The sequence below is a fragment of the Brienomyrus brachyistius genome, unplaced genomic scaffold (genome assembly GCF_023856365.1).
Source record: "Brienomyrus brachyistius isolate T26 unplaced genomic scaffold, BBRACH_0.4 scaffold237, whole genome shotgun sequence".
In the NCBI taxonomy this organism is placed as follows: Eukaryota; Metazoa; Chordata; class Actinopteri; order Osteoglossiformes; family Mormyridae; genus Brienomyrus; species Brienomyrus brachyistius.
In genome coordinates this window covers 145047-157500 of record NW_026042512.1, presented here as the reverse complement: position 1 = coordinate 157500, position 12454 = coordinate 145047, and the positions used below count along the sequence as shown (strand labels likewise).

The 12454-nt window shown below is 46.7% G+C and overlaps 1 protein-coding gene across 3 annotated transcripts in view; it reads left to right on the top strand.

Annotated features, from left to right (window-relative positions):
• The window catches only part of LOC125728327 (nuclear receptor subfamily 6 group A member 1-A), a 27240-nt gene extending 15000 nt beyond the window's left edge, over positions 1-12240 (top strand). For 2 of the 3 annotated variants that reach the window (XM_049005311.1, XM_049005312.1), the window contains exons 4-9: positions 1239-1405; positions 1700-1936; positions 2388-2642; positions 6910-7031; positions 8368-8520; positions 9159-12240. In XM_049005311.1, the coding sequence (XP_048861268.1) occupies positions 1239-1405; positions 1700-1936; positions 2388-2642; positions 6910-7031; positions 8368-8520; positions 9159-9295 (1071 nt within the window). In that variant the 3' untranslated portion in view covers positions 9296-12240. The remainder of the gene's footprint in view (positions 1-1238; positions 1406-1699; positions 1937-2387; positions 2643-6909; positions 7032-8367; positions 8521-9158) is intronic. The other variant, XR_007389033.1, reaches the window with a different exon arrangement.
• The last annotated feature ends 214 nt before the right edge of the window (positions 12241-12454 follow it).

Genomic DNA, 12454 nt, shown 5'->3' with positions numbered 1-12454 from the left:
TGAATGGAGGGCACCGTTAATGCACCGTAGAGTCTGTGGGTCTTTTTGGGAGTGATGGGAAATGGTCAATGTTGACATAATAATCACTTCGACGGCAGAGAGAAATCGGCGGAGCCCCCAACAAAGGTGATCTCTCCTGAATGGCATCCACGCGTCCAGGATTCTCCCCCCCCCCTCGTCTACCATGTATTCTTCTGCTTTCTGAATGCCTGTCAATGCAGATGGGGTTGAGGAAGGCTTGGGCCGGGGGGGATTTCTAAATCCTGTTTCAGCAGGGATGGATTTTTGTTATTCCGGAGTGTTTTCAAAGCAGCTTTTGAAATGTTCGCCGAGCGGCAGGACTGAAGGAGCATGTACGTTCCCTGCGGACACTTGTCTCCATGGCCACCTCTGCGAACGGAACTGACACCCTTGCGCCCTGCTGGAGATGTAGTGACCCCTTCACTCGTTTTCATTTTGATGCCTAGCTAACTCATTACATCTACTGTAAAGAGCAGCTTGAAGTAGCCTTTCCTGGAGGCTGGAAGGACTATGTGGCATTACAACATCACTACGGGGATTTAAATTTTTTTTGGAAAACACACAAAGACTTTGTGTTATATACCATGGTATTAGAAAATTGTATTGTATTTCCTGCCTGTTTGTAATGGAAAATTAATACCACCATGTGTCTACCTCATCAAGCATGGGGTTGATGTTGAGTTGTATTAGTCAAGCATGACGTTGAGCTAGTCAAGGATGATGTTGATGTTGACTTAGTGAGTGCTCAATCATTTGTCCATCACCTGCTTCTTTCTCTATGGGCCTCAAATGTTGTTGAGTGACGTATCGAGGTTCCTTGAGGAGGCCACTGTCGTCTTGACTCCATTTGCATTAGACGTCACCGTAGAGCATGTCATCTTTAAGAATGTGGGACCCTGGCAGATCCCCCATTTGACAAAACATGAGCCAGTTTTTGGTGTCTGGCAATGCAACAAGTAGTGCAGGCACCGGTCTGCTGGAAAGGTTACCTTCACTTTCTGGAACATCAGCTTTTGAGCTCTGCTCTGGGACTTCTGTGTAGCAGCCGTTGAGCTCCTGCAGAGGAACACTATGGAGTTGGGGGTTGTGCCTGGAGTACGTCTGTGTACTTCTGGGTGTGCACCTTCTCTTACAGAAATGCCAGATCTTGACCTGAGAACATGCTGGGCAGTGTTCATCTAACCCTCCCTATCCCACCTGCTCTTCACCCTCCCCAGATCTCGGATGAGGAGATTGAGCGGATCATGTCTGGCCAGGAGTTCAAGGAGGAAGCCAGCCTACCGGAGCACACCTGGAGTAACAACGGCGACAGCGACCACAGCTCCCCCAGCAACGGCGTCTCTGAGGGCAACCAGCCCTCGCCGGCCTCCACCTTGTCATCAAAGTGAGTAGCCCCCTCACTGGCCTAGCTGGGGGGCTGTACTGTCATGGAAACAAGTAAATGCAACTCAGGGTCTATAAGCAGTGTGGCACCTTAAGTCCCAATATCTAAAGTGTCATCAGGCAAAACCAATGCAGTGACATAGTCAGAATAGTTTTATTTGTAAAACAAAGGCGTTGGAAAGAAATGGTCTGAAAAAGTCTAAACAAAGACTGGACCATGACTGAGACGGTTTGTGTTAAAAGATGATTAGGCTGGTAGATTCCAGAAAGAATCGTCGTCTTTGTGTCCACGCAGCCGCTCTCTGGAGATGAATGGCTACTCATCGGCGCTCCGGGAACAATACATGGGCACACCGGTGGCACCGCACTACCCGTTCCTGCCGCACCTCTTCGGCTACGCTGCAGCAGCGCAGTCGGGCCTGCTGCCCCCCCAGCCCCGGAACCTGTACCCCCAATCGCAAACACTCATCTCCCAGCTGGTGGCCGCTGAGGAAATGGCACCCCTGGGAACCCCCATGCTCATCGAGGACGGGTGAGCAGCCTGCACATCGCAGCCAAACCCAACCGCACTGAGCCGCACCGAGTCACACACAGACATCTAGTCGATTTGGCTGATGGGAGTGCTTGATGATGATCTCTGGATGGATGGATGGATGGATGGATGGATGGATGGATCGATCCCAGGGGTAAACAAAGCACCACAGATTGAAACGCTGCAAAGCTGAAGACAGTGCCACACTGATGAAGATGACCGGTTGTCTTCCTCCTGTCCACTCCTCCATGTTTTGACTTTTGCTGTTAGTCACACTTTCCTGTCGTATACCTCTTTTCCTCCTGTCCTTCGTCTCTCTGTTCTTCTCTTTGATCCACCCTCTCGTGCTGCTTTATCGATTCCCTTACACCATGTGGAGTATCGGTCCATCCGCACCCCCTGCCCAAAGCCTCTGGCCGGTGGTGTTGACCCAGCCGTCCCCTCTTGGCAGGTACAAGGTGACCCAGGTGGAGCTCTTCGCCCTGCTCTGCCGGCTGGCAGACGAGCTGCTCTTCCGGCAGATCTCCTGGGTGAAGCGACTGCCCTTCTTCTGTGAGCTTTCCATCGAGGACTACACCTGCCTGCTGAGCGCCACTTGGCAGGAGCTGCTGCTGCTCTCCTGCCTGACCATCTACAGCGGCCAGGTCTTCGGCGACCTGGCCGACGTCACTGCCAAGTACACGCCGTCCGACGACGAGCTGCAGGGGTGAGGGCGTGACCCCGTTTGGGGGGGGGGGCGGGGTCTTTTATCTGCTCCATCCAGAGCCAGTGAAACTGTGGGGGGGCACCATCTCATGATTCCACGTCCTCTCGTCTCTCTCCTGCACACTGAAAACATTCTGATGACATTAACGGTAGAGTTATGGCTGCGTTCGCTTTGACCGTTCAGCTGCTAAGGGCAGGAAGGTCCGAGCAGGAATGAGAGCCCTCCTCCCAAAGCACGGCGGGCCCTCACACAGCCGGATGCACTTTTTCCCTCTTCCCACTGAGGTGGAATTTATTGATTTTGGTCCGGTGCCAGGTTCCATTAGTGAGGACGCCTACCGGACTGTGACTATCACTCTGTGGGAAATGGTTAAGGCTCCTGTTCCATATCACGGGTTTCAGAAGCAGAGGTGCCGTCTTTGGGCTCCACCATGGTGTAAATTAGCCCCCCCCCCCGATTCCCTCGTCTCCTTTTCAGTGGGATTTATAGTCCCGCCGCGGCTCATGCCCACCCCGGACGTGCAAAGGGCTGCTGATTTACTGCTGCTTTGCTTCACAGCGCAGGCAGTGACCCAAACTGCAGTTACGACGGTGAAGAAAGACCTCGTCGGTTAAAAGTTAATCTAAAATTCATGAGGTGGGGGGGACACTCTGCTTTTGGTTGGTACCAACTCTGCCGCATCCTGGTCTATATATGACCAACAACAAACGACAAATTTATTTTTGTATATCGCATTATTACAACATTAAATCGTTTCAAAGCGCTTTATAGCACCCCCACCCAAAGCCCCCAGTGAGTAAGCCAAAAAGCCCTGCCGTAGCTCTTTCTACCCTGGGTACTAACAGATATCTTGTGCCTTGAGAACGAAGCAAGCGTGGAGGGTTGTATGATGTCAGCAGATCACTAAGGTATTCTGGTGCAAGGCCATTCAGTGCTTTATAGGTTAATAGCAGTATTTTATAGTCAATCCGAGATTTAACTGGTAGCCAATGAAGTGAGGATAAGACCGGTGTAATGCAATCAAATTTTTTAGTGTTTGTTAGAACTCTGGCTGCAGCATTCTGTACCATCTGAAGTTTATGTAAGGATCCAGACGGGCAACCAGAAAGGAGGACATTACAGTAATCCAGTCTGGAACTTACAAAGGCATGTATTAATTTTTCTGCATCATGAAGTGAGAGCATCTTACGAAGCTTGGCTATGTTCCGTAGATGATAAAACGCAGTTCTAGTAATACTTCTTATGTGAGCATCACAGCATAGATCTGAATCGACAAGAACGCCAAGATTTCTAACCACCATGTTAGGTTGTGTAGGAAGACCACCAATGTTGAGGTGGTGAAACTTATTTCTTGCAGCTTTGGGACCAATTACCAGAACTTCTGTTTTTTCTGTGTTTAACATAAGGACATTTTTTGCCATCCAGCACCGGATATCTAATAGACAGTCTTCTAACCGAGATAGTAGTGATGTATCATCAGGGTTAACAGATATGTACAACTGTGTATCATCTGCATAACAATGAAACCCAACACCATGATTTATAATTATGTTACCAAGAGGTAGCATGTATATGGTAAACAGTAGCGGGCCCAGGACTGATCCCTGTGGGACACCATATTCAACTTTTGTGGCCTTGGATGATTCATTGTTCACATGGGCATACTGATAGCGATCAGTTAAATATGAGCGGAACCAAGAAAGAGCTGTCCCTGTAATGCCAACTACACCTTCTAACCGGTCCAAGAGGATATTATGGTCCACAGTATCGAACGCTGCAGTTAAATCTAGCAATACCAACAGAGATACACAGCCACGGTCAGAAGCCACAAGTAAATCATTCATTACTTTGACTAGAGCAGTTTCTGTGCTATGGTTTGGTCTAAAGCCAGACTGATATAATTCATTGGCATTAGTTTTTTGTAGGAAAGAGGACAACTGACGAACTACAACCTTTTCCATGATCTTTGAAATAAAAGGAAGATTTGAGATAGGTCTATAGTTTCCTAAAACACTAGGTTCAAGATTTGGTTTCTTTGAGATGGATCTAATAACAGCCATTTTAAAAGGTTTTGGAACATATCCAAGCCTAAGAGATGAGTTTAACGCATTTAACAGGTTAGTGCTAATCTGCAGTGCAATTTCCTTGAAGAATTTTGTAGGAATTGGGTCTACGAGGCTAGTAGAGGATTTACAGGAGAAAATTAAGCTCAAACGTTCTGAGTGTTTTGTTGGAATTAAAGATTCAAAGGTCTCATTATTGGTAGGCATAGGGCTAGCAGGAGGCTGGCAGTCGTAAGTAGCTAAGGACGTGCACTGGATGGTCTGTCTAATCTTAGTTATTTTACCATAAAAAATGTGATAAAGTCATCACTCTTAAGAGCTTGCGGGACTTGCGAGTTTAATGAAGAATTCTGTGTTAACATAGACACGGATTCAAATAGGAATTTAGGATTGGTTTTGTTCATGTCTATTAATCTGGAGAGATACACAGACCGAGCTAGTCACTAGTGCTTGTCTGTATTTAGAGAGGCTCTCTTTCCAGGCAGATTTGAAAACTTCTAGTTTACAAGTAATGATCTGAGAGCAGAGGACTCTGTGGCGTAATAGACACATGTTCCACCAGGATGCCATGACTAATGATCAAATCAAGGGTATGGTTACAGACATGAGTAGGCCCGACTACATTCTGACATACACCTACAGAGTCAAGAACAGCTGCAAACGCTATTTATAAAGGATCATTATCCTTCTCCATATGAATGTTAAAATCACCCACAATAACGGCTTTGTCAGTACTGCCCACCAGGTTTGTTAAAAAATCAGCAAACTCCTTAAGAAAATCACTGTACGGCCCAGGCGGTCTATACACAATAACAATGGCGATTTGGGGTCAATAACTACAAAGAGATGAGCCAGCAAGGCTAAGAACGAGTTTCAAATGTGCTGAAACTCAAACCACATTTCTCAGATACTCCTAAGTTGGACTGAAAAATTGCAGCAACACCACCACCTTTGCCATTTGCTCGAGGGTTATGCTTATAACTGTATTCCGATGGAGTAGATTCATTTAGTGCCATGAATTCACCCGGTTTAAGCCAGTTCTCAGTAAGGCATAGGGCACCAAGACTAAAATCAGTAATTATTTCATTTATTAATAGTGCCTTAGGAGTCAGTGATCTTGCATTCAGAAGTCCAATATTGCATCACAACTGTTTTCTAGATTCATTGTGATTTTTATTAAGTTGTTATAGTACAAACTACGGTGGAATAGTCTTCCATGATTAAAGACGCGGGGAACAGACACAGTCTCAATGAAATGAACCCTAGGTGACGACTCTAAGCGACCAGCAGGCGGTCAGTTATGCCGGTTTGCCTGCCGCCTGGACTTGGCTCTAGTTGGTCAGCGATTTGCCTGTAGACTACGAGCTATGCTTTTAGACAGGAGGTCGGCACCAGCCCGCGAGGGGTGAATACCGTCCCTCTTCAAAAGCCCAGGCCTACCCCAGAACATCCGCCAGTTGTCTATATAACCCACACCATTTATCGGGCACCATTCCGACAGCCAGCGATGTAGCGACGATAATCTGCTGTACATTTCATCGCCACGCCTAGCAGGGATGGGGCCATTCTGAGGTCTGCTACCCCGATCGCATCACTCTCATTTCCTGTAGACGTCCATCTTTTCCCGCCATCGTTTCCACCCTCCCCACCCCACTCACTTTATTCTCTACAGGAAATGTTTGCTCTATGATGTCATGGTGTGGGGGGGGTGAGTTACCTGTTCATCCTTTAAAGACTGGCAGCTGGATTCAGTCACAGTTGGGTCCTGCTGTTTTACCTTGGGCCTGCGAAACTGTCCACCTGTGGATGGTCTGTAAGACTCTCTCTTGTCCCTGGTCCTTAAGGATGGTGGTTTGGGTGCTGAAGCTGATTATCCTGCCAAGCTGAACAGGTTTAAATCCATCATAGCGCTGGAAGTAGAGGTGTTGATGGTATTTCAGCACCTCCTCTGGTTGCTGGTCTAACTGTAGCATCAGAATACTGTAGAGTCCGCAGTTGTCATTAAAGAAACAAATCTCACAATGGCTCAGAGGTAAACTGTATTGATCAGCACCCTGAGCCTATGGCTGGGTCTGCATTCAGACTGGGCACGGATGTGGGATTCTCTTTGATTGGACAGTCTTGCAAACAGGGAGCAACGTGAATCGTGCTTTTGATAACGTACGTATGTGCGTGTGTATATGTGTGCATGTGTATGTGTGCAGGTTCAGTGAGGACAGCATGGAGGTGATGGAGAGGCTGATATATCTGTTCCGCAAGTTCCACCAGCTGAAGGTCAGCAGTGAAGAGTACGTCTGCATGAAGGCCGTCAACTTCCTCAACCAAGGTACTCGAGGTTCAGGGAGCCTAATGCTGTGGCTTGTTAGTGTCAGCGGGGAAGTTAAGGCGGCCGGGGAAAAAGACGCAGCCCAGAGACGGTGAAAGAGCAGAATCGTGAACTTGGTCGCGGGGGGTTTGGAGCCTATCCCGGAAGCAATGGGCACGAGGCAGGGAACAACCCAGGATGGGGGGCCAGCCCATCGCAGGGCACACTCACACACCATTCACTCACACATGCACACCTATGGGCAATTTTAGCAAGGAAACCGGCGTACCCGGAGGAAACCCTACGATGACATGTGGAGAACATGCAAACTCCACGCACATGTGACCCAGGCGGAGACTCAAACCCAGGTCCCAGAGAGAAAACAGTGTTATAACTTGTTTATAATTGATTAATAACCTTATTATAAACCACTCACAGACCCTTTATAATATAAATATTGAATAATAATAGTAATAATACAAGCTGTAACCAAATGATATAACCAGTCTCACAAACCCTTATGTAATTTTTTTTTGTTTATAATCATATAAGCAAAAAATATAGTGGAATAAATACTAAAGAGCAATATAAATAAATGAACAAAGTGTAAATTTACTTGCAATTGCATGTTGCCTTTTAGCGTTTGCACCTTCATAAACTCAAAGTATCTCAGACATTTTGGTTGACGTAAGGTGAGAGCTTCCTGTACATTTCATTTATACAGCGCTTTTCAAAACACAAACATGCTGATGATATTCAAAAACACACTGCACTGCACTACACTGCACTGCACGGCGCTGGAATAAAAGCCACAAGAAATGTATTATTAGTAAAAGGGTAAGACTGTGAGGTGCAAATACTTATATAACTCAGTTACATGAGATGCATCAGGATTCATTAATGATGAACAAAGGTGAGATCAGTATTTAACCTGTTATTCACTACTTCTTCCTTCAGTAGCTCACAAAGGTTTACAGAAGTAACAGATATAGTTACAGTAACTGCTTTGGATAAAACATGCGTCACAATTCATTAATGATGAATTAACATGAGATCAGTATGTAACTAAGACTTAATTTGTGGTTAATTAATACATAAGTAATAGTATAATACTGTATTATTTGTGGCCTTTAAAATAAACTGTTAGCAGTAAATGTATGTGTGTGTTCGTGCTGTGTCTGTCGTGTGTGTTTGTATTATATGTTTATATGTTTGTGTACAAAGACGCCGCCTTTCATTATCCTCTGTCATTCTAAGTTTGAATTCTATATAAGGTACGGGAAATATAACTAAGGTGGTTAAATAAGGTGCTGCCATTAAAGATGGGTCCCCCAACACCCCCCTCCCCCCAAAACAGATATTCGGGGGCTGACCAACGTATCCCAGCTGGAACAGCTGAACAAGCGTTACTGGTACGTCTGTCAGGACTACACGGAGTACAAGTACCCGCACCAGCCTAAGCGGTTTCCGGAGATTATGATGTGTTTGCCGGAGATCCGCTGCATTGCAGGTGAGTCACATGGGTACCCCCCCATCCTTAGCTTAACCGCACACAGGTGCCCCGTCCGTCGGCTTAACCGCACACAGGTGCCCCGTCCGTCGGCTTAACCGCACACAGGTGCCCCGTCCGTCGGCTTAACCGCACACAGGCGCCCCGTCCGTCGGCTTAACCGCACACAGGCGCCCCGTCCGTCGTCTTAACCGCACACAGGCGCCCCGTCCGTCGTCTTAACCGCACACAGGCGCCCCGTCCGTCGTCTTAACCGCACACAGGCGCCCCGTCCGTCGTCTTAACCGCACACAGGTGCCCCGTCCGTCGGCTTAACCGCACACAGGCGCCCCACCCCGTCCTCGGCTTAACCACGCATGGCTACAGTGAATCTTGGAGTATCAGCTGGCATGGTAGTGTAGCATGCACTGGTACCGGTTCCCTGTGATAAACTGGCATCCCATGCAAACGGTTATGGATTTTCGCGTCTCTCGTGCAATTAATTATATGCAATACTTAATGTAACTTATTTCAATAATTTTTTTTATTGATGCACGTGAGTAAAAAAGGATGCGTGTGATGTTCAGAGGATTAGGGTTGATTTGGGGGCTGTACAGCTGGTTCCTAGATTCACCTCCTGTCTGTCTCCTGTGTCGCAGGAAAGCTGGTGAGTGTGCCCCTGGAACAGCTCCCCCTGCTCTTCAAAGCTGTTCTGCACTCCTGCAAGTCTAGCCTGAATAGCTACAGGACAGGGACCTCCCCCTGCATCACCACAGGCACCACCCCCGGGAACTAAGCCACGCCCACCGAGCCCGCTTAGCGAGGGACCAGAGGGGGACTGCACCCCCCTTTTTGTGAATGTGACAAGCAGCTATTTTAAGCTATTATCTCTTTATATTTATTTCACGACAGAGCTGAATGTATGACGACCTACGCAATGCACACGCTTCTGTACAAACTACTGCACAAATGACGCCTCGGTCTTCACAGTTTACAAGTGTGTGTTTGATCGTTTAATGTAACCGCTTTGCCATTTTAGGGCTAGCTTTTATAGATGTATTTTATTTCTTTCGTAATGCGGGGTTATTGCATCAGATGAATTATGTTTTATTGTAAGACTACCTCATGAACATAGTTTTATTATTCCAGGTACCGTTTCTCCCCTCTCTAGAAAATGTTCCCCAGTCTAAATTTTGTTATCGATATTTTTTTTCCTCCTAAACCAAAAAGTCGCCACATCCGGCAGTGTTGCTCAACAGCTGCAACTGTCACGAAAATCCCCGCGTTTCCCGATTAGACCAGTGTTAGATATGCATCATGGGAAACACTGGGCTGTCTTCAGAAAAACGCGGGTTCGAATGTATTCAGGCCAGCTTCTCTGAGATTGCGATTTGTAGGCTGGTTGCTCAGGCCTTGGCTGGGAAGATGAGCTTCGATGTGTAGCAACTGCTATCAAGCTAACCAGCTTCTTGATGATATTCTCTACTTCTGTGTGTCATCTGGAAGCCTTAAGAAGACGGGAAATATATATAATAGACATCAGAGTTAGACTGAAACCTCTGATTTGTTCAGTCTTTTAAATGGTTAATTAGATTCACTTTTTATTTTAGATTTACTCAAAAGGCTATATATATATATATATAAATATATATATACACACACACACGTTGATAGATTTATTTGTTGTGCCAGGATTGCCTCATAGCAGAGCTGTATGCCGAGGTCTGGCTCCCCAGAAGGTTTGCTTGTCGTTTTTCTGCTGTCATGCGGCTTGCTAACGAAAAAAAAAATTTATACGGGTATTTTCTACAATCCTGGACTGGGGAAAAAGGGGAGTGGGGGGAGAAAGAGAGTGAGGTGTGTTTTTATGTTTGCTTGTTTTTTTTTGTTTTTTTTTTTCCTCTCCTTGCTTTTTGACCAAAGTGTAGGAATATTATGCAAGATGTTTTTGAGCGCCCTCTACAGGAGTGGTGGTGTAGGGCCAGCGTCCATGGCCCTGCTAAAGGCATGAGCCAGTCCGACAGATGCAGCTGACGTCTTGCAGTCGGGGAGATGGGTGGGATTGCCCTGAGCCGCAGAGCTGGAGTCAGTGTCCCCCCCGGGGGTCCAAACAGTGACTTTCACCTGGTGGTGAATCACCTGCTTCCGGTTCCTGTCGGTTTTCTGTGACCTGAAATGCATTTCTGCCTGGTTATAAACAGGACATTGGCCCTGCCTCCCCATACGAAATATTGATGGGTGCAATTCTTTCCAGTATTTTAGTGCTAAATTTGAGATTTGCATTTTGTAAAATCTGCCAGGTGTGTCAGAGTTTGGCTGTAGGTTAGAGAAAGGTCTGAAAACAAGACGGTTCTCTCCATGCCATGACCACACCCCCAGCTCTGCGCTTGCTCCCATTGGTTGCTCATTAGCTCATCGGAGCTCTCATTGGTCCTTTCTCATGTCCTCTAGGACTTGTGTTAAAACAGGGTAAAGTGAATGTATTTTTATTGCATTCGGAAGTTACTCAGATGTCGCTATGCCGATTTTACATGTAGAGTTTGTAGCTGTAGGTTTTAGGATATTGTAGCTTGTTTCAGTAGGCACGTTCTTGTCTGTATTCCTTTGTTTTTATTATTTTTTTTTGGGGGGGAGGGAGTCTTTGGTTTGAAGAGTACATTTGATGATCTGGAATATCAAAACTCAGAAGTTCAAACCAGGGAAAATTTGGATTTGGCTTAATCTTTAATGGAAACGTGTGGCTGTTGGTGAAGGAGAGTGGATTCAGTGATGATTCCTGCGGATGGATTTAAGGCTGCACATCATCTCAGGACCCAGCAGAGGATGGGGTGCTACAGAGTGCCAGAGCACCTCCCCGAGGATGAGCGCTGAATGGTCTCACCAGCCATTGTCTAAGCAAAGAACATTCCAGAAATGCTAAATGTACTTTTTAAAAACAAAAAAAAAAGAAATGTAAGTGTTTACAATTTGCACCAGACAATGACAAAATGACAAGCGATACCAAAGGCTTGGCTTCGCTGTATCCGAGCTGTTTGTTCAAACCGCGTTTGGCCTTTTCCCCTCAGTGTGTCACTGTCACACGCCCACAGCCGTCTGCCGGCATTTTTGGATTTTCAACGGAAGTGGCGCCAAAGGGCCTTAGATGCCCGTTTCTCTTTCATTTTGTTTCATCGGCTTCAGCTCGAGTGTTTATCTTCCATTTAATCCATATGAATAGTTACTGCAAATATTTAGAATTTTCTGCGAGGGTTTATTTGAGATTTTTTCCCCCACGTTCTTTGAAGTGAAGGCTTTTCCTTTGTCTCTTTCTGCTTCGTCCCCCGTTCTTGCGGAGAGCCTGTCAGATGCCCGCCAGGGTCTCGTCTCCTTCCTGGATGCCGACTACAGGGGGGGCGCCGGGTTCAGCCCTTCAGAAGTTCCACCTTCAGCTGGTTGAATTCTGATGAAGGAATGTGTTGGAGACCAGGTGTATTTGAGCTCAGGTCCAGATGGGGGTGGGCGCCGAACGTGCACTGCACCCTCCAAAAAGCTCAGGGATGGACATGAGGCCTTAGGGACGCCCGTGTCCAGAAGCGCATGTCTGGGTAGCGGTGACCTCTGACCCTGCGAGGCCTAGGCTACAACGTTCTTTCACAAGCCGGTGCTCACAAATGTTTTTGTAGGTCTCCAGTGGTGAGTGATGTTCTTGATCTGTCCTGTCTGCCTGAGATTTAGTACTACCGAGTCCTGCTTGCACCCACGGCCCCCCCCCCCCCCCCCCACCGCCCCCTTTTTTGCTCATCTGGCCTTTCTGCCATGCCTTTGGAGATTTACGTTTGTTTTTCTAAATCGTGGAATGTACCTTCACCGTGGAGTTGTTTAGCAGTTGCAATTTCTACACAAATACTACCTCTTCTGTGGCATCATGTCACAATGGGATATTATGGGATGTTGTTAATCTTATTTATTGTTTTGG